This window comes from Gymnogyps californianus, chromosome 4 (genome assembly GCF_018139145.2).
Source record: "Gymnogyps californianus isolate 813 chromosome 4, ASM1813914v2, whole genome shotgun sequence".
NCBI lineage: Eukaryota > Metazoa > Chordata > Aves > Accipitriformes > Cathartidae > Gymnogyps > Gymnogyps californianus.
This window is the reverse complement of record NC_059474.1, coordinates 84,259,126-84,280,814: the sequence shown is the minus strand read 5'-3', so window position 1 is coordinate 84,280,814 and position 21,689 is coordinate 84,259,126. Positions and strand designations below refer to the sequence as shown.

At 40.2% G+C, this 21,689-nt stretch overlaps 1 protein-coding gene across 1 annotated transcript in view; it reads right to left on the bottom strand.

The window, feature by feature from the left end:
- The window catches only part of MTHFD2L (methylenetetrahydrofolate dehydrogenase (NADP+ dependent) 2 like), a 37,531-nt gene extending 16,335 nt beyond the window's left edge, over window positions 1-21,196 (bottom strand). The window contains exons 1-5 of the mRNA XM_050895963.1: window positions 21,045-21,196; window positions 12,008-12,192; window positions 10,570-10,692; window positions 5,436-5,588; window positions 4,535-4,642 (exon numbers count right to left, since the gene is read on the bottom strand). Of these exons, the coding sequence (XP_050751920.1) occupies window positions 4,535-4,642; window positions 5,436-5,588; window positions 10,570-10,692; window positions 12,008-12,192; window positions 21,045-21,196 (721 nt within the window). The remainder of the gene's footprint in view (window positions 1-4,534; window positions 4,643-5,435; window positions 5,589-10,569; window positions 10,693-12,007; window positions 12,193-21,044) is intronic.
- Window positions 21,197-21,689: the final 493 nt, after the last annotated feature.

Sequence of the window (21,689 nt, the reverse complement as noted above, 5' to 3'; positions counted from 1 at the left end):
CCTTTTGGGCAAACTCAAAAGATCTGGGGCCTGCTCCTGCATGTATCCACATTTCTTGGCAAGAAGCTACAAATAAACCCTCCTAGTAAGACATGAAAAACCTGGTGCTGTTTGATGGAGATACTGAGGAGAGACCACTACACACAAAATGAATTGTCATGGGGATAGGGACTGAAGTCTCATACTGCATCCAACAGCAAGCGGGGTGATCCCTTAAGGACTGCCCAAGAACATAGCAAAGATAACAGCTATCAAAGGAGACTCCTCCCAACACTCTCCCTGTCAACTATTTGTACCGCACAACATTCAGGTGTTACATCCCCCCATCTCCACCTTCCACTCATCATAGACTCCTAAGCCACATTATTAACCATTAAACTAAAAGTTTTTGCCACCTCAGATGTTACCACCACATCTGCTTCCTCTGGAATGTGTCTGACTGATCTAATCTGTGCCTCTGATCTCATTAACTCTCTTCTTCATGCATTTCATCTTCAACCTGTCCACGCTCCGACTTCTCTGCTCTTTCCCCTCATCTTTGATCCCTCTTCTCCTTCAGTCTCTATAGCGCATATCGTCTCCTCAAAGAGAGGCAGATCAAGATGTTTTCAGATAATGAGAACAGAAAAGTGCAGATGTGCCTAAGCAATTCCATGAAATAAGGGGACTTAGCAGAAGTCAGAAGTCTCTCACCAACTTTCTATAGCTTCCCACGAATTTATGTGCATCAAGAGCTTCAACAGCTAATTGTCTTAAAAACATCTCCACAGTCACCCTTCTTGTGACAGCAACATCCCAGCCAGTACATAAAGCCTGCATGTCAAGATTCCTTCAGCTTTCTTCCTTGAATACCTTTGGGATCACAAAATACCAATTCATACAGACAAAACAACTGGAACAGGACTGAAGTATTACTGATTGATACTCCTCATTTTGCTAATCTAAAGCAGCATGTCTCCAGCTGCTGATTCATTTGTACGTAGGCCACGAACATACTCTTTTGAGTGAGCAGCATACGGGCCGTATAGATGGTCGGAGTTTTCCTTCTTTGGATGCCTCGTTCTCCAAACATATTAATAACAAATCACTTCACCCCCTGCCGAAGAACCACGCCTATTCTTTCGTGTGACACACTTTCCTTTTCTTGGCTAATGCTCTATCAATCGCACTAAAACTTAGGGATTCTCTGAAGGGCCATGCTTCACACGTGAAAGGCAAATAGACTTATCACTAGATTCTGGAAAGAAAGGCTTGAATAAAAGAGAGGAGTCTTCTGATACCTATTTTAAGCAAAAAAAAGAAGGATGTCTTGCCCAAAATCACAACCATTACCTCCAAAAATATATACATAATGAGATCCTTTTGACCTCTTATCCTGTACTCAGCAGAGAGGCTGAGAAAAAACAATCGATAAAATCCAAAGTTACAAATATTCACATCTTCTGAGAAATAAAAATCAGTGCTAGTTTCCCATCAAGATTTTAGTGAGGAATGTGTCTGTAGTCAGCTCCTGAAACCAAGTAATTGCTCTCACTACCAAAAAGGAAAGGAGAAAAAAGAAGGGGAAAGGGGGGGAAAAAAAAAAAAAAATGCCCCTACCTTCAGAATAGCAGTCCAGAAGCTTACAGACACCTCAGAAAGGGTAGGTTTTCCATTTATTTGTGATCAAGCCAAAACAGAAAATAAACAACTATTTTTACACTGCTACTTCTGCTGAAAGAAGAGGAATATATTTAGCAATTAAGATTCTGCATGATACTGCTGAGTCAATTCACTAGCTTATAAAATAGAGATAGTCTCTTGCCCTGCCTACACAAAACACAATTTGTTTTGTAAGGGTTCAGACAGTTTTCCGATGTGATCGGATATTGCCACCTGCAGGACATGACCGTGTCTACATACAAAAATATCACAGATGAACACAGACACCAGCCTTCAGTTTTGTTCATAATCTGCAACAACTAAAACCTACAAGAAAAAAAAAAGAACAAAAACCAGTATCATACACACACCTTGCATCACTTCTCCATAAAAATTATTTTATCACATCAGTCCAATTGCTGCTAAAACCCTATCTTGACTGATAACCTGAGAAAATTCTTTTTCAGCACTTAACTGTAGGTCTTGTCTGGTCCCCATCCCCCTATAGTTTTAAAAAAAAAAAAAAAAAAAAAAAAGAGAGAGAGAAAGAGAGAGAATAAAAAAGCTTCCACTTCATTTGTATTATGAGGTTAAAACTGTTCTAAACACATACTTAAGATGAAAGCCTGTCGTTGTTTCGTAAAAAATAAAATAAGCAACTCCGACATGTAATTTTCAACTCCAAAACACACTTCATCTAGAAACTTAACACACTTGCTAAAGCTACCTCATCTTATATCCTGACAGATGTCTCTGATCATAACGCACAAATTTTGCCCTGCTATTAGCCGCTAAGAAAACGAGTGGAAAGGATTATTCCATTTAAGCTATTACTTTTATTATGTTCACATTTCCAGTCTTTCCTTTAGCTCCACCTCCTTCATCTCATAAGACTTTATCTTTATGCAGTCTCTTTCACTGTCTACCTCAGCTTTATCTCAACTGCCTTCAGTTTCTTCTCTGTCACGATAGGTCCAGAAATTCTGATAGCCGCTGAGATAAAGCTGAAACCACCGCCTGGCCTGCCTTCCCTTCCACGCACTGTCCAAGCTGGCCTCTTGTTGCTCAGAACAGAGCAGAGAAGAAAGCTAACTGCAGAAGACCAACCAGATCTTCAAGGACAGCCCAATCTGCGAGTCAGGAATGAAAACTATACTAGACTACCCGAACTACGAAAGCATTTATCACCGTGGACATGACAAATACATACTTAATGCTAATTTACTGTGAAAGAAGTACAAATGTTCCTTTGTTTTCTCAATGCCAGCTGCTTTATACTGTATACTACCACTTGGCAGGTTGGAAAACAAGAAAAACTACCTTAAAAATAAGTCCATTTCTTCAGAATAAACAAAGATAACTTCAATGAGTTAACTCTTTCTACATCTAGATTCCGGTGTCATTGTCGGTAAGGGAATATCTGAACATTTTTCTGTCCCTACATACAATACTTGACATACATAGCATCAATGACAATGCCAGTAAACAGGGCTGCCAGTGAAGTAATGTGCAATATGTCAGGAATCAGAATGTACGCAGACAACCATGAAGCACAACAAAGTTCGTTCATAGGCCAACAAAGTCACGGACTAGCCCCCCAAAACAAGGGATACTACCAGGCAGCCAAATAAGAACTACAAACCCAGGATACAAGTGAACAAAACTGAGCCACGGATCCAACTAACTCAAAAGCTGAAAGCTACAAAATAGTATTGAGTTACAGCTAAAAACATCCATGGAACTACTATGGGGTTTGTAACAAGTTGCTGAAAGAATCACAGGTCACTAAGTCTCCTCATTTCCAACCGAGAAACATCCAAGTAGTGTGCAACATAACTCTGTGTTGTATAAAGCCTATTTCAAGCACCGAACTGCACTGCCAGTAATATACATAACCCAGTATTCGCAGCAAATGGCAAAAATGCTACTAATTTTCATGGGAATGGGGATGAGACCAGAACTATGCACTGACAGTAATTACAATTCAAACACTGAGAGAAGTTTCAAATAGCAACTTTCCCACAGAGGCTGAATGGAAAAACCAACTCTATGATTAGTAAGAAGCTTTTCGTGTTTTATTATATTAATAACAGATTTCACTCCACTCCTATTAAATATGCCTGGGATTAAACATTCATGTTTACCTCGTTTGCGCACACCACCTTGGCAGTTTCTAACATCAAAATGAAGTTGCAAAAGGACGGTATTCTATTTAAATTATATTTGTTTTTCTTTCTACAGCACAATTATAGCAGCATATGCATGCTTCTGTAATTAGAATTACTTGAAAATATTTCCATTACAACCCCCAATTTCCAGCGGGATATAAACTGCACTGCAGACAAATCCCCCAGGCCAACGTGTAATATCATAGAGCTCACACTGAAAAGTTACTTTGTTGGTCATTTGGATATCGTCATCATCACCACCTAACTAACAGACCACAACACACTAATCATGTTATATATTTGTGTGTGTGTGTGTGTGTGTGTGTGTGTGTATATATATGTGTGTGCGCGCATGCGTGTGTATGAAAAACTTGAAACTAATATCACACAAGCATGAGGATAAGCCATATAGCTATATTACTTTGTATAAACATCACATGAACCTCTGTAGCTCTTGAAGGCCAGGCCATCAGGTATTAGCCTCAACGTTCAGTGCTAACCATGTTTAACAGTAGCAAAATGATGACATAACACCAGAAAAAGTCGAGTCCAGAGACTCCTCTCCTAAGAACACGTCAGAAATTGTATTAGCAAATTTATTTCCTTGCTCTGGTTGCAAATATTGTACGCGAGACAAAAGCTTTCTCTTTTATCTGAATCCTCTGGTCAGCTATATTTTAACGATGTCACAAATGGAAACATTAAAACAACATTCATGGACTCACCTCCAGGCCTTTCATGCTCTCCATCAGTATGTAAAAGCATCGAAATAGGCATTCCAACATTCTTAGATCTTCCAGCTACAACAACATTTTTTCCAAATGTTTGTATTCCTTGGGGGGGGGGGGGGGGGGGGGGGGGGGGGCGGGGGGGGGAAACAAACAACCTATCAAAAGATTGTATTCCACTATTTTGATGTACCTAAACCCTTGTTCTCAATCCCCAAGAAGTAATTATTTGCTGTTGTGGACTGCTGACATCAACATGACTTGAAAATCCACAAGGCTGTACTTGAGAGACAATTCCACAAAACAACTTTCAGCTTTCACCTTAGAGAAACAAAACTGGCAACTCATTCAGGTTATCTGAATCACCCTTTGGAGGGACTTAATTTCTCTTCTCTTCTCTGACCAGAAAGGGAAATGGAAGCTCTTATGTCTACCAATAAGAACATGTATATTATACTTATAAAATGACAACTATCGAATACATATGCATTCTTCTCCCCTTCTAGTACTGAATTAAACGTTCCCATTTTTGTTCTTGTTTCTTCCCCTTCCCCCATAGGAACTTATGCATTCAAATCTTCTATTTGATAAATAATCAGGAGGCGAGCAATATCACAGAAAGTTCCTTGCAACACTATAAAACGCAGAAAATAAGTTACCAAAGCGTTTCACCAAGCATTCTACACCAATTACTGTCTACACTTAATACATAGTCATGCTACTGGCAAAAGATCTCATCTATTTGGCAACTCCTTATTATTTAGATTAATCCTCTAAATGTTTGTTCTTCAATCAACCCAATAAATTTAGATAACCTACACCTTTTAACTCACACCTGACTTCATCCTTCATTCATCTTCCGAGATAAAAAGAGTTTCAATACAGTTCAGTTTCTTACCTGTCCGTTTTATGATTTCCCACACGGCAGCAGCAGTGGCAGGTATTATAGAAGGCTGATCAAGACACAGACGTCCAATATTCATAATATGAAATCCATCCACATCCTTTTCAGGTGCGATAGCATTACAAACTGTTCGTTCATCTATGTGATCTAGGAAACACATTGCTTTCAGATTACAGTTCTTTCACTTGTCAGGCGTCACCAATACTATCTGAATCATTACACAGACAAACACGCAAGTTGGGTCTAGCTACGGTAATTCCTATTCTTTATTAAGAATAAACTACACTTCCCCTCTAAAGGCAGCAGTTACAACTTCACCTTTTAAAGTCATCTACTGAAAATTAAATAATTCACTTTGTGACACTGCTAATACAACAGATTAAGTCAAAATACGAGAGGCCGATACTCAGCTAAGAATGACGTCTTACTAACTATAAAAATAAATGTTTAAGCAAGACACTTCACAGTCACTTCTGCATTCTGGAAGTGTTAATTACCAAGTGGCTCAAAAAAAAAAAAATCATAGGACAAAAAGTATTGTGCATGTTACCTGTTTCTAAGATCACAAAGGATACGCGTCCTAAGTTTTAAACTAATGTACGGAAACCCTAAGCTGAAATAACTTTACAGGTCTAGCTTTCATTTTCCATTTTACAACAATACAACTGTTTTTAGTAATTTGCCAATCAGTAGGACCAAAACATATCCTACTTCACTGGAAAACTGTGAGAACGCATAAAATTGTTTTGAGCTTATCAGTATCAAACACTAAGTATGTCCTAAATGACCGTACCTGCACATAATTTATTATTCACACCTATTCGTAATGAACATTTGTCATATGCGCTATTGATACGGGATAGGTCTGCAACTGCCTAAAGCTTATACTGCATAAACATTTGTACTGATTATGAAAGTAGAGATGCATTAGCTAGTCCTACCTCTACAAAGTTACAAACCCAAGTATAAAGCTTGCGTATGTAAAGACACTCTACAGGAACAGCTCTACAAAACGTCCCCATACTGACCCAGAAAGCAAACTTTGTTTAATAAATCTATTTACCCAGTGGTACCTTCGTCACAATTTTAGAATCGTAGAATAGTATGGGTTGGAAGGGACCTTTAAAGGTCATCTAGTCCAACCCCCCCCCTGCAACGAGCAGGGACATTTTAGTCTATTGCTTCACTGTTTAATAGTATCCCAAACTGCTTCCAGGATTACACTTTCAGCTTTACTTCCATCTCAGAATGATTATTTTTTGCATCTTTTATATAATGATACAATGCCCATTCTAGGCTAGATCCTTAACAGAACTCTGCGATTGTGAGGCGATACATCCCAAAGTCCAACTCGGGGAGCATAACGGCATCTTTAAAAAAGCCAAATAAAGGGAAATTATTATGAAATTCAGACATTCCCAGTAAAAATATTTTATAGACATATATAGCATGTTTGAATGTAGTAGTCAACTAGGTCTACTTAGGTATTTCATGATTTTGCATTAAAAGGAGCTAGCTAATTAAGAGATACCATTTATGTCATAAAACTTAAAACGAGGTAATCTCTTCTTAAAAGATTTCCAATTAAAAACACCCTAGAGTTAAACCAGACTGTTATGATTTACGATTTAATTCTCCATTTTCTGATGGGAGGAAGTTTCCTTCTCAATCCTAATGAGAAAGGTCTGTGGAAATTAAGATGTTAAGCACATTGATGAAAGAGTCTCTCAGAAGTCAAACTAGCCTAATCCAGATTGAAGGCAACCATAATCTTGTTTTTATGTCAACTTGAGGAATAAAAAAAACAAAGAAGAAAGAAGTTTGGAGTAACCTATTAAACAGATTTTGCAAAAGAAAACCTATTAACCTTCGGCAAGTTAGTTGTTCGTAAAACAAAAACTTGGCAGCCACGCTTTTCCTTGTGCCTCAGATGATAGGACAGAACACTGCTCTGACAAACACCTCCTCATTGCCGTCTGTCTTCTGCTTCCCAGAAATAGACAGGTAACAGATACATTCTTGTAAAAGGGAAAAAAATCATGCTTTATACGAATTCTGCCCCGCCCCCCCCCCCCCCCCCCAAAAAAAAAAAAAACCACGTGGTTTGCAGAATTTCAGCAAAGGGCACACAGTACTGGGAAGAAATGCAGCTGCATAGCTGGGCACAAGTAGGCTGACATGGGCCTGAGAAGAGAGGATGTGGACACCTTCCCTTCCTCATCAGAGACACTTCTAAAACACTAAGTTGGGCGGGTCATCCCCAAACAAACAAACAAAACCAATTCAAACTGTATAGACAGTTACTGTGTTACTTAATGAGTAGATTTTATTTCCCTCAAGAAATGTATTTTCCTGGTTTGTTTCCTCTTGACTGCAGATAGCCTCATTTATTTCCAGAGGAACAAAGTGATTTCTTAAGTACGTTACTGTCAGTCTCATAGAACATGCTTAGCCTCCTCTCAACTGACACCCATACAGACTTACTTGCTGTCATTCCAAGCTACTCTCCGTGCCAAGTTCCTCTCCGCACTCACCCTTCCACTTGTTAACCAAACTTGCACAACGACATCGGGCATCGCTTGCCTAGCTACTCTGACACGCACACAGAGAAACTCTTATTTATACAATAAACAACATGTGCCTCTAATGTTGACATGTTGAGAAATAAAGACTGGTTTTCAAAAGGGAAGAGCGATGAAAATAAAAACATAGCACAAAAGGGATTCAAAAACACACCATATGGATCAAGAAATACAGACACGGAGCAAGGAGGAAGCTGTTCGGCAGCAGCAACGAGCTCCCTGGAAATAATTTTGAGAAGCTATACTGAGACACTACTATGGTTTTAACAGTCAGTTCCACCAAAGCAGGCCGCGCTTAGGCTGGCACAGTCTTTCACAATGGAGGGACGTCATGTTTCTACTCATTTGTCTCATACTTCTTTGCTGCTTACAACTAAGAAAATTTTGAGTTTTTCAATATTCTACCTCAAAAAAAATATCGTAACATTTCATAGCCATCTTCCAGGCAATTTAAAAAAGATACAGGAAACTCTCCACAAAACCATTACCACATCAGAAGTAATGTACTCAAAAGGTGCACAGAAAGCAAGTTTTCCTCAGGCAAAGATGACAATCCTCAAAGTTAAGTTGCTCCAGCTCACAAAAGTGAAAGAGAACAAAGCTGTTTTCCGCTTCTATTTTTATCCCAACATTGATCAAAAGCCACACCTGTGTGCGGTTTACTACAAAAAAAAAAACCCAACAAAACCCCACACAACAACCTCAACTCTGGAATAAGCAGCCTCCACTGATAAAGTTTTCACAACTTCTAGGCTTTGTCTCCTTCCATTACAATACAAATCAAAATAATTTTGGAAAATGAGCTAACTGAGCTTTCTGCCTTTCCGTTTCTGAAGTACCTTCGGGAGGAGGAAAAAAAAAAATTCAGTAATCAGAGTTATATCTGACATCTATTATGGAAAGAACTTCCTCAACGTTTTCAGTTCGTGATAACTTGCGTATTTAACTTTACTTTACAGACAATGCAATACTGAAACAGTTCTGCTATCGATAAAATTACTCTAAGGTTTTTACTAAGGCAGGCAACAGCCAGGCTTCAAACTAGCAAGTTTTATAGGTTAGAGGAAGGCTAATGAGTCTTCACGTAGTTACTGTGACAGATGTACCATAGTTCTTGAGAGGGATCTTCAACCAATTACTTGAGGGCTTAAACATTTAAGTGTACTAGCATCAGACATTTCAACTGACACAACTAGAATTATCTTCAGGGTTTTTTTTTCTTTTCAAACGTGGAACAGGTTTAAATTCACTAAGTTTCAAGACTTAAGTCTGTTGTTGAACTATGTATCCATGAAGGCAGAAAGCTCAAGAGCAGACTGTAATGACCTGATATGCTCCTCATTAAAAAAAAAAATGCATTTCTGCAAGCAGTACCTAACAATTTTACCGAGTACTCACACAAGTAAGACAAGCAACACATGACACCTCCCATTTCTGGGGAACACAACAGCGGATTGGGAGTCCAGTGGATGAGTATGTTTCCTTTGCTACAGGCTTCAGACAAAGATAGCCATCCCTAGGCTGTCAGTGCTCCATCGTTTGCACGAGTTCTTACTACTGAAATGAAAATTTGTTACACTACCTGTTTCCCCTCATCTGTTCTTAGTGGGAAATACGTTTGTTCCAAGCAAACCGATCACATTCCATCAGCTCCTAGAGTTCCTCACTCGGTCCAAGATTTCCATCTCCTTACTTGTGTTATACTTCCACCTTGTGGCCAACTTGTTGAAATAAGTGGCCCATTTCAGGTAGCTTTCATATAATAGAAAGCACAAAATGCCGTCATCACAAACGCTGATGTTTATTATAAATACAAACAAAGCATCTCTTCCTCTATAACACTCAGCATCTGCCCCAATTTTTGCTGTTTCAGAGGTATGAAATAAAGGGAGCGAGAACTGTCTGACAGTGAAGACCAAGACTTTGCCAGCTACCGCCAAGTGATATTTCAGCGAGATTTTATTACAACAAGTTAGGAGAAAGGAAATAAAAAACAACAATATAGTAGAGGCTTTTAGGACCTTAGTACAAAGCTCACCTGGAACATTAGGGACAGCATAGAAAACACAAACAAATGTTTAAGGCAAAACCTGGAAACACTGTGAGAAAGGCCGCAGCATCACCTGCTAGACAGCACAACTTGGCATGATATAGGGGATGAAAATATGACAAAGGTCTTGGAGTTCAAGGCAAAACAGTGCAACATGTTAAAAAACAAAAAAACACCCCCCAAAATAAAGGAGAAATAAATCGGAGAAGTGTGTGTGGGGATGGAAATTCCTTGAAAAAGCACTCTGAGTGAACTTTAAAAAAAGGCAAGGTTGACAACATGAAATGATTCTCACCATTTAATTTGCTTTTTTGTTTAAAATGAATTGCAGGCTAGCATACAACAAAAAATTTAACATCTCAACTAATCCTTCATGATGCATGTCCTCTTTCAAGAGCTTCTTATGTCACTAAGATACACTTGCAACCCAAAATTGTCAAACTCTTTCCTCTTACATTGACTGTATAGAAGGAGTGGGACAAAAGACATCACCTACCTGGGAGAGGTAGCTGAACTAATAAACCACTAACTGTTGAATCCTTGTTGAGTTTTACCGTCATATCTAAGAGTTCTTCCTGAGAAATGTCTTTAGGCCTCAGTATGATCTCACTAGAAATGCCTGAGAAAAACCAAAAACAGAAGACACACATTAGTACCAGGAAATTTATCTACGGACAGCTTAGTCATTTTGTCTAAAAATCTGTCCGATGCTTAACAACTGTCTTAACCATGGAGGACCTGCTAAAAATTCTGCTTTCACTGTCTGGTCTTTAATGCTGTATTTCTACATGTCAAGTACAATCTTACAACAAATCATACAAGAAAAAAAAAGTCTATAGTTGGACACAGTAGCTCCAAAATTAAACAACAGTTTAGAAGTATTTGGAAAATAAAGCATGAAACTTTTCTACAAATGTGCTCTTGAAAATTACAACTAAAACTGAACAGATAAAGCTACGCTGGCATTTTATCTGGTAGCTTTTCTACTTCTGTGGGACGAAACTCGTTATGAGAAAAGAAAATTTTTCAAGTTACTTCACAAGATTGCAGTTTCACTGATCGCAACAACACTGAAGTTCCGTGTTTAGGCTATGATCCTTTTTCATTTGGAGATGAGACGTTGTAGTGACTGGGCTTTATCCCGGGTAATCAATCACTTAGCTTTACTGTTTGATTTCACTACGTCTGAAATTTTGCCCTTCGTATTCAGAGCTGTGAAGCCTTGGTTTTGGATTGGCTTGCCCAGCTCTACTGTGGAGCTAAAGCATTCAACAGGACAAATATTCCATGAGATACAGCAGATGCACATCACGATTGACATCACGAAGAAATTATTGACATTATGAAGAAAAAGGTTCTCAATATCTTCCTGCGGAACTGGTTACTTAATCACTGTTCCCATCAATTCCGGGGTAGTAGGATTTGCCACCACAGTTGCAGGTGGGCTGAAAAATCCACACATAGAACAAGGAATCTAACAGGTACTGAGGAGGCAAGTTCTTAAGCAAATATTTCACATTCAAAAATAATCAGTGTCTTGCAGAAACAACTAAAAACTGACATAATTTCTCTCTGATTACTTTATTCACCAAGCCTCTCAAAGCCAGTTAAGACATTTAACTGTCAAAAAAATTCCCCAGTGTTCTCCTTTTGTTTCCAGTTTCTAACACTAAGGGTGCAAACTCTTTCCTAACAACATTTTAAGATGCAGAACTGAACTTACGGCTACCAAGCACGTGCCATTAAAACTACCTTCTTCACACGTCAATGAAACTTCTTTTCTTTAGGTTCATCAGAGAAGATGACGAAGAAAACAGTGCAAAATTAAATTAAGATACAAAGGGGGTTCCCCCCGCTTTTTTTATTTTTTTATTTTTAAATAACAGTATCATCTTGTGCTTACCAAAGGATCATTTGTATCACATAACACGTACCTACAGCTGCAGCTGCTTTTATCTTGTTTCTGACATAGATATGACTAGCTGGATTGTCTCCTACTAATATGACAGTGAGATGAGGTCTCTTGTTTCCAAAGGATATCCACGATTCTACATCCCTTTGAACTTCTTTCAAAACTTGTTTAGCAAGCTTTGTCCCTGAGATAATGGTTGCTTCATCACTATAAAGACAAGAAGATACACAATATTTAGGTCAAAAATCTCACAAACAAGACACTTTTACATGTGTGATCTACCACATTAAATACTTGCAAATGCTTTGATTAGTTAATTTGCTAGTATTTCAAATATTATTTGAAAAACACTAACGCACTACAAATCCACCCGGGGAAAGAAGTGTATCCCCACTCCCTTATTTGAAGGGCAGGAATGCGCCATCAGTGCACACAAAAGAGGAGCTCACCTGCCACACCCCACCTTCCCAACACACGTAGCCAGCCAGATTGAACGTAGCTAAGAACTCCTGCATTTGGGAACAGAACATGAGAACGTTCTTACGCCCTTGAGTTTTTCTGCTTTAAGCAATTTTTACCCACCTCCCTTCCCACATTTTCTTCAAAAATCTATTTGACATGGATTATTCACACTATTCTTTTGTCCAAGCCTAGATGATACTATTTCTCAGCTTTCTTAGGACTTAACTGATATAAGCCAGTGGTGACTAACTCTGGAGCTTCTGTCATGCCCTCCCCGCTTTTGTCCTTTCAATTCCTTGTCCTTCCACTAACCTCCCTCTGCCCCTCAACCAGCACTACAGCAGACAAACATCCTCCTTGGGTGAAGGGCCCACAACCATTGCCCTACCCATACAGAAAAGCAGAGGAAAACTGGAAAAGTCTTGTGCCTTGAACTTGTCCTAGAACTCCTCATCCCCCCTCTTCCCTCTATCACTGCTATGATCATCACCCCAACCAAGGATGTGGAACCGCCCCCCACACTCCAGCAACCCCAACAAACAAGAAACCTCCAGCATGTATAACTTCCAGATGCTAAGATTTTAATTCCTTTTGTATCACATAAGCAGCCTTTAAATACTAACTTTATTGCTTGGCGGTGGTGGTGCTTCGGGAGGAGAAAGCAGGAAGAGACAGAAAGCTATAGAGCAAGAAATTGTATCACTGCTCTGGTTTAAAACATGGTATTCTATGAGATTCAAAACCATAACTTGAAGCAGCCAAAAAGAGTAAGTTGCATTTTACTTATTTCAGACATTTTTGCAGTGTCAACCATTCTTAGTAAATCTTCATGACCAAAGAAACTAAATGCACAAGGGTGTGGAAGAAGGAAGGTATGGGGGAAACATACAACAGCGACACCCGTGCCACACGGGACAGGACAACCGCAAGACCGCCCCAAATCACAGGTTATCTATGGTCTTACACAAAGACATCATCCAAACTGAACCTCTGTATCTGACTGATAGATGAAGAAATCCAGTCTACATTTCAGGTTACCGAAGAACGGTTCTATGAGGACTCTGCTACATAGGGAAGAGCAAGATACCTGAAAATACATTTTTCTGGATTGGAAATAATAGTATCCAACTCTCTAACTTCTACTGCTGCTCAACCCCTTCAAATAAATGACCAACTTGTAAGCAGTAACACGACAACCTCCAAAATGTATTGTAAAATAAAGTCTATTTCAAATGACATACGAGGTAAACCTTAACAGCGCTCCAGAGGCACCACAGAACGGAACGGAAGTTGAATTCCTTACTTAATCTTACAAGCCCTACCCTCACCCTTGAATGACACTTTGGTGACAATAATATTAAGACTTACCCTTTGGTAAAGCTCTTAATGTGTTTTATCAACTTCCCACGCTCACCTCACCAGCTAACCGCCCAAAGATCAAGTGCATCTCGACAGAGCAGCACTTCCTTAAGTACTATTTCATTCAGATCTTCCAAGTGTCAGCTTTATCTTACCTTGGTTGTTGTTCTCCTGGTCTCTGGAGTCTTCTCCATCTTCCTGCCTGTCTGCTCACTGTGAGCGAGCATAGGTGCTCCTCACCTTGTACACGTCCATGGGACATATTCCACCACGCTTCAAGCTTTTATCTACACTATCTCCTTCACTAATTGAACCTCTCATCTTCTCAAAGAAACTCCAAGAATCCTAACATGATACATACATACAGTGTTTCTTGGCACAATCATCTGATATTATAACAAGAAAGTAAATACTGTTCTATTGGTAAAAATGCAGTAAAATACCACCAACTCCCCAGAAGCAGAACTACCAAGACAGACTCAAAGTTAAAGTTACTAGTGGACAAGTTCACTCCTCTCCTAATGAGCACAACTGTGCAGCACTGGAAGAAAAAACACGCTCCTGGTTTATCAGCTCTTGACCAAAGACCATTGACCGATTACTTGATCTTACTTACTCCAAAGTGCCTGAATAGGAGAGGGTTTCTCCCCTGCAAACGTCCTTCGCCTCCTTCTTTCAGATGAAGAGCTTTACATGTATACACACATACACACACACACAGACTGTAACCCCTGCTTTCAATTGAATAAATTAATTCAACATGACTACCCTTTGTAACTGACATAGTTCAGCAAGGACTCCAGATGAGTTATAATGACACCAACAAGGCGTCATTATAACTTAAAAAAAAAAAAAGGAACAAAAAAAATCACAGCGCCTATTATTAAAAAAAAAAAAAGAAGAACAAACACACTGCTGAGAACAATGTATCCGATTGTTTGTCAGGAAAGTAAAGTATTAGAAACATACTTAGCACAGAAAAAACATGAATACCTTGTTTCCTCCAATTTTGCACCAGTCTTAGCTGCTTCCCAAACACAAGTTTCTGTACTGTTTAACTTCAATATATATATAAAGAAAACAAATTAAGCCAACAGATGTGGTTTTATTCTTTTCCTGTATGGCCTGCTCTCTATGTGCTCATTTGCATAGATGTGTCTCTCTCATCTTCATTATTTATGTTTTAGTGATACATACCTTTGGCACAAGATACTTCTTTCGACGTACTCATTATGCGAAATAAATAATGAATGCTCACCTGTGTAGCAACGCCGTATACATTTAAGAATACAAGGACTTAACAATATTTTGGTGCCAAAAAATATCTTCAATCCATATGAATGCGTATCGCGTTTCTATGTTATTTTTACTCTAAATGCGTGGCCAAAGGATAAGTTGTCCTAATCTTTAAGCAAACAATTTTAAGTGCATGCCTCTCCCTTAAAATCTAGCCATAGGCTCACTAAGTTTTCAAGGTCCGTCCTCACTTACATCCGACCATTCTCACCCAGTCACGTTCAATCTTCTCAGTCATCCAAGGATCAAAACCAAAGCGAATGAACAGAAAAACAGCACTAAAAACACAAAACCATACAAACACATACAAATATAGAAGAAAAAACACCCTCACACACACACACATTATAAGCTAGGACAAAACGCCTGTAATATATCCTAGCCAGGAGGTGCTGTGATAAGGCTCTTCAACACCTGGATCCTTCTGAAGACAACAAACAGTAAGTTCTACAAGCCTCAGCAAAAGTCAATTATAAAAGACAACAACTTGCCTGAAAACAGAAATGTTTCAAGTTAAGACAACTCTGAAAAATTAATACTCTGGGGCAGCCCAGGTATAGAAGATCAAAATGATTCCAGGTTAGCTCACATATGCAGAAGAAAACCAGTCCAATTATACCTTAGCAAGAAGTTATGGGATGGCCCTACTTTAAAAGAGCTACCCTCTTCTAGCATTCCAACAGCTAAATGGATACTTTGAGGAAGTTACGAAACGTATCACTGCAAAGACTAGTTCTATTTTTCATTTTCGTAACTTAAAGATGCTGGGAAGGGAGATGGTAAATAGCATGTACATTGAAGGCAAATGTTTATAAAAGTGACTCCAGGTCTCAAGGAGAATCTCAATGAAAACAAAGTACAGGGAAAAGAAATCTTTAGATAAAACTTTCAGCCTTTGCTTTGGAGACTGACCATGAACCACAGGGCAACTGAAATTACCAAATAACTGGAAAATGAAGTGTGAAAGGTCAGCTTTGTACCTTACAGAGTTACAGATAAAGAGCCTGTCAACTTACACATGCACTGTTCTCTCTTTTAAGGAAGGAAAGAACAGCAAATCTCGTGACTTCCACCCCCCCCCCCCCCCAAATTTACTGTGTAAGGCAAGAAAGCTTCCCCCATCGTCTGCCCATTCCTGACCATCATACACCTGTCTTGAGCTGCGTGGGCTCAACCACCCATAGTTTACCAATATCAGTACAACGTCACTAATGCAAATCTTTTTTGGAACACAGCTAACAATCTTTATAATGGTTCAGAAACCAAGTGTCCCAGCTGTCACGAGTCCCAAGCTATTAAAAGCACTCCACATATGCACTAGGTTAACTCTGCACTGAAAAATGCTATCACTGTAACCAAGCTCTAAATATCACTACTGCAAGAACCACCACTTCGGTTGAAATGTTCATCGTTTCTTATATGTTTCCTAGCAGAAGTTTTCAAATAGATTTGAAAGCTTACGTCACCTCCATATATAGCAAATAGTTTTGCCCTAAATCGGCGAGCACCTAAATTTTTACAACTCCAAGGCCAAAACCAAGGCTAAAACAAACGTTGTATTACTTAGAATATAAAGATCATTATGTTCTTCTTTTACATGGTTAGAAATTCCACAATTAGCAGCTGTCCATGCATTACCATTCTGCTGGTCTACTTCATTATATAAAAAAAAAAAATGAACACGAATACCTAGTGTTTACACTTAACCATATGCATTTCAGTTACACAAATGGAAACCTCAACACTTCAATAGCTGGTACAAGTGAAGACTATCTAGAAGTGTCCTAAAATGAATTATTTCAGTCTTGATGATGATTTATCTCAGCTGGTCATCATTACAGCAAGACAACATACTGTTCTTCCTACGAAAGATTTTAATAAATTAATCACCATAATTAATTACTTCATTCTCACACCTGGTGTTTGGCTACTTCAACTTTTGTTGCTTGAACTTTGCTTGACACATAAAATCAGCAAAGTACGTGATGGTATTCTACCTCTATTTTCTAGGAAGACAGCAGTATTTATTATTTCTCTTGATCATTGTTAGTTCTAGTGGGTTTATAATTTCATCTAGAATTTTAAGACGAGTACAAATTCAGTATATCACGGAAACATGCATTATCTATTGTGTAACAGAAGTGCGGTTTTAGTTCCAAAGAAAAACCTCCCTGGGAAGAAGAAAATTAAAAAAAAAAAAAAACAAACCACAAAAAAACCAAAAAAAAAAGCCCTAGTAGATAAAAAAATGTTTGATTAGGTATTAAGAGAATAAAAGCTTGGCACCCTTCAGCAGTAATCTTTTTCTTTGCCTGACTACCCTCAACATCCAGAACTAAAACATTTCCACGCTCTCTGCAAATACATATGCTTGAAGCTTTAATGTATATCTGTACACAAACGTATTTAACATTGATGTTTAATACATGTTGAGTGAGTTTGCCATGATGAAAGTATTTCAAAGTCATTTGCAAAACCAATAAAGCATTCTGGGTTTACGTTAAAATTGGACTGGTTTTCAAAGTGCTGCAAGTCTGATCAGTTAGCTTTTTTCTGTACCATATTCTGGGGGATGAACAAGTCCGCACCTAGAACAACATTCAGGGAAAAAAAAACCACCATGCTTTCTGAGATGGTCTAAAACCAGTTTTGCACTCTGTCTCCACTATAAGAAACTACACAACTGGAGTAAAATAATGTATGATTAATGTTTTGTTATATTAATAAGATGCGTATTTGTCTATTTAGCAACATACTCAAACACGAGACATGTTTAACAATTCAATACATGGGGAAAATATCTAAAATCCAGCAGACACCATATTTGTTCAGAAACACTTGTTTAAACTTTATAGACACACAGATGGTAGAACATTAAGGATTTTAAAATATTACCCTAACAGCATATGGAAGAAACGCACAGTGGCGAGTTCTGAAACAACTTCTTTCCTCCGCTAGTCTTTAAGATGGGGAAAAAAACCCAATAATCCAAGAAGCACCAACAAACTGCCAGGAGCATCATCCCACCCATAACATAGTTCAGCCATTTCTTAAAAAGAACTCCTTGTTAAATACGATCATATTTGGAAACAGACAGCTACTGCCAGCACTTCTGGGGGAAAAAAAAAAAAACCACAACCATCTAGACATTTTAACTGCACCCAAAATGACCCACAGTCTTCTTGCTACTACCTACCAAGTTACTGAAAGAAACTTCTTTAAACGCCAGCGGCTACAAAGCAGAAACCACTCCTGGGTTCAGACGCAAATACTAAAAAAGAAACAAATCAGGTGGCAATGCATTGTCATTTACCACTCCAACTGGAGAAGTTTCTAGTTCTCCTCCTTCTAAGAGGATTCTCTATCCTTCACGACTCCAGAAATTACCTTCCCAAAAGTAAGAAAACAATTGCACTAACACCACTTCTTACATAACATAGACGATTTATTTTTATGAAGTATATTTCACCAAGAACCTACTTTCTGCTACGTAGTCACCATCTATTCATACCACTTTTTTAAAGTCTCTGGATTTACTCAACAACAATTAAAGCTTTGAGCGTTTCTCCAGATACGATACATAAGGTGCTGAGAGTTTATCAGGGAAAGATGAAGAAGCAGCATACACATGCACACCTGCTGCAGAAAATATACTTAAATTCAGCTCACCTTCCAATTCTAGCAACCTCCTGAGCAACCAGTTTAAGAAAAACAAAGGTCACCTTGAAAACATCTGTGACTTCCTGCATTCAACTGTCATTTGTCTTCTATGCATCAACTAGTATTTTCATACGCAAAATAAGTATCAAGAAGAACACTTTACTACAACTCAGTAAATACTATCACATTTGCTATTCGGACCTTCAGAACTCTGTCTCAGCAAAACCACCCAGTTACAAAATTAACTCTCACAAGAGAAAAAAAAAACCCAAGCTTTAAATACATAACATGAAACTTCCAATGCCTTGCCATTTTCCTTAGTTGCACTGTAATGCTCTTCAAAGTCTTTTATTTCCTTGTTAAAAAGACTGTGTATACAACTTTCTCAAGTAAAGAAAATTTTTCACAACTGTCAAATATAAAAATAGCAAATATTATAATATGTTGATGCTTCTTAGGTTTAGAATCTAGATAGTTGAAGTCCTTCGATGGAAATATTATACAAGAACTACACGAAAAAGTAAAGCATCAGCTGTTCAGCAAGGTGACACTGCAGCAAGCTATTCAAGACATTGAAATCGGGAAGTGAATTACTATCTTAAATTTTATCCACATGAAAAACTTAACCAGGTATAATGACAGATTTAATACGTGTTACTATGCCATCCCATCCCACTACCATCCTACCCACTCATGGATGATCTTATTCTGAACCCTGTGTGAGTTTACAGCAGAACAATTCATGTACTGAATCTTTCTTGTTAGCGCATCCAGGGACTTGCAGGACATTACAGTAACAAAGATGTCAGCTGCTAGTTTAGATCAACCTATACACTAAAAGCCAAAAATCCTATGGGGCATCACAATGGGATCTCAGTCCCATACATACCACAGGAAAATCTCTGTAAAATCATTATTACAGGAGCATCTACTTTTTGCAGAACTGGAAAAAACAGTTACTAGCAGCAAAGAACAGAACTAGGCATGCACTGTTCCAGAAATACAGCTATTTGTGCCAAAACCAGCAGAATCGAATGCTTTGTTGTACAGGATATACGGAATATCTAGGAGGTCAGACATTTATTTCAGTTGTCACAGTACGGCTTGCTAATCTTTTCATGTGTGAAAACACAAAGCAAAGACAATGATTTCAGTGTAGGCTACTTGTGATCTGCTGAACTGAGCAAACTTTCAGGTCAGTATTTAAGACAATTCCAGTATAAATGAAAAGGCTGACAAGCAAGAGCTCAGCTGAAACCCTCCCATCCCCACCCAGACAAGCACCCGTAGTTGCCATGCTGCAACACCAACATGAGACGCTCGGTCCAGCCAGCACATTAAATGAAACACGCGGGGTAACAATATCAGGAGACCGGTCCTCGCTGTGTTAGCGTGTGCCCTGCTCGCCCTAGGGATCCAGGCTGTCAGCAAACACTGGCAGACCCCTACCGCTGCAGTGCTACGCGAGACACGGCGTGACCGGATGCTTTCTATTTATTTATTTATTTATTTAAATAATTATTATTTTAATTTATTTTTATTTTAAATTTTGTTTTTATTTTTTCAAGAACAAAGGAGCACCACAGTGTCACACCACCTGCCTTGCTGAGGACAGCGAGATGCAATGGGATGGGCTGTCACCATCACATGTCCGTCCATACAGACAGTAATATTCTTTAGCAAAGATTAAAATACTCGCCCACAAGCCATCAGCGAGAATGATCACAGAAGCCAAAAAATTAATATATATAGTAATTCTGTGTAAATCAGCTGAGAGGCTCTTTAAGGTACCAGGAGCACAACAAATGTTTAACAGTCAGATTCCCCTCGGGGAGGAGACAGGGACGCCACACCGCAAGGGCTCCCCCATTTCAGAGCTCTGTTTAACGCCGCCAGTGCCGCAGCCACCCTTCCCTCCCTCCCTCCTTCCTTCCCGGTACCTCTGCCCGCTGGCACAGACCCCGCAGAACCCCATTTTCCCGGGGAGAACGCCAAGTCAGCCGGGGTCCAGGGGCAGCCACCCCGGAGGCGACCGACGAGGGAAACGAGGGGAGCGGGAGCGGGCGCCGGGCCGGGCTCTGCCCTGCCTTCCCCTCAGGCGCTTGGCGCCCGCTCTGCCCGCCGCGCGCTCGCGGGCTTCCAGCGCGACCGTTAAACGGCGGCGGCGCGCGCGGCGGCCGCCCGGCCCGCCGTTCCCCAGAACGCTCCCCGCCGCACCGGCAGGAGGAAGAGGAGGAAGAAGAAGGAGTGAGGATGAAGATGCCCCGAGCGGTGCGGCGTACCTGGCAGCGCTGCGAGGGGAGCTGCTGCTGCTGTTGCTGCTGCCGCAGGCGGCCCGGGGCGCCGGGCGCGAGAGAACTCGCCATCTCCTCAGCGGCGCCAAGCCCGGGCGCAGCACAGAGGACGAGGAGAAGGCGGTCGCCGCCGCCGCCATGTCGGTCCCGACAGACGGAAACGCCGCCGCAACTAAGGGACGAGGGGAGGAGCCAGGGCAAGTAGCGGGCCCGGGGCCACGGCGGGGCGGGGCGCGTTGCTGAGGGCCGGGCGGAGCTGCTGGTCGCCGTGACAGGAACGGCGGGCCTGAGGGGCGAGACGAATGCACCGCCCGGCAAAATTGAAAGGGCGGTGGCAGCGCCTAAAGTGAAGGCACACCTGTGGGCTGGCCGTCACCCGTCTGATGGCCCGGGGCTGGCAAACCGTGTCCGGGGCTAGCAAACCCTGCGGGTTTGTGTGCTGAGAGGGCGAGCGGCACAGCCCCTACGCACCTCCCGGGCCCGTGCCACCCTGCAGGGCTTCGGGGGATTGTGGCAGGAACCTCTGCAGGTGATGGTGCAAAAGGCGGTCTTCATTTGCATCCTTTGATTCGTATAGAAGTTCAGTTCCCGCCAAAACGCGGTGTGGGCAAAGCCGACACCGAGTCAGACCTC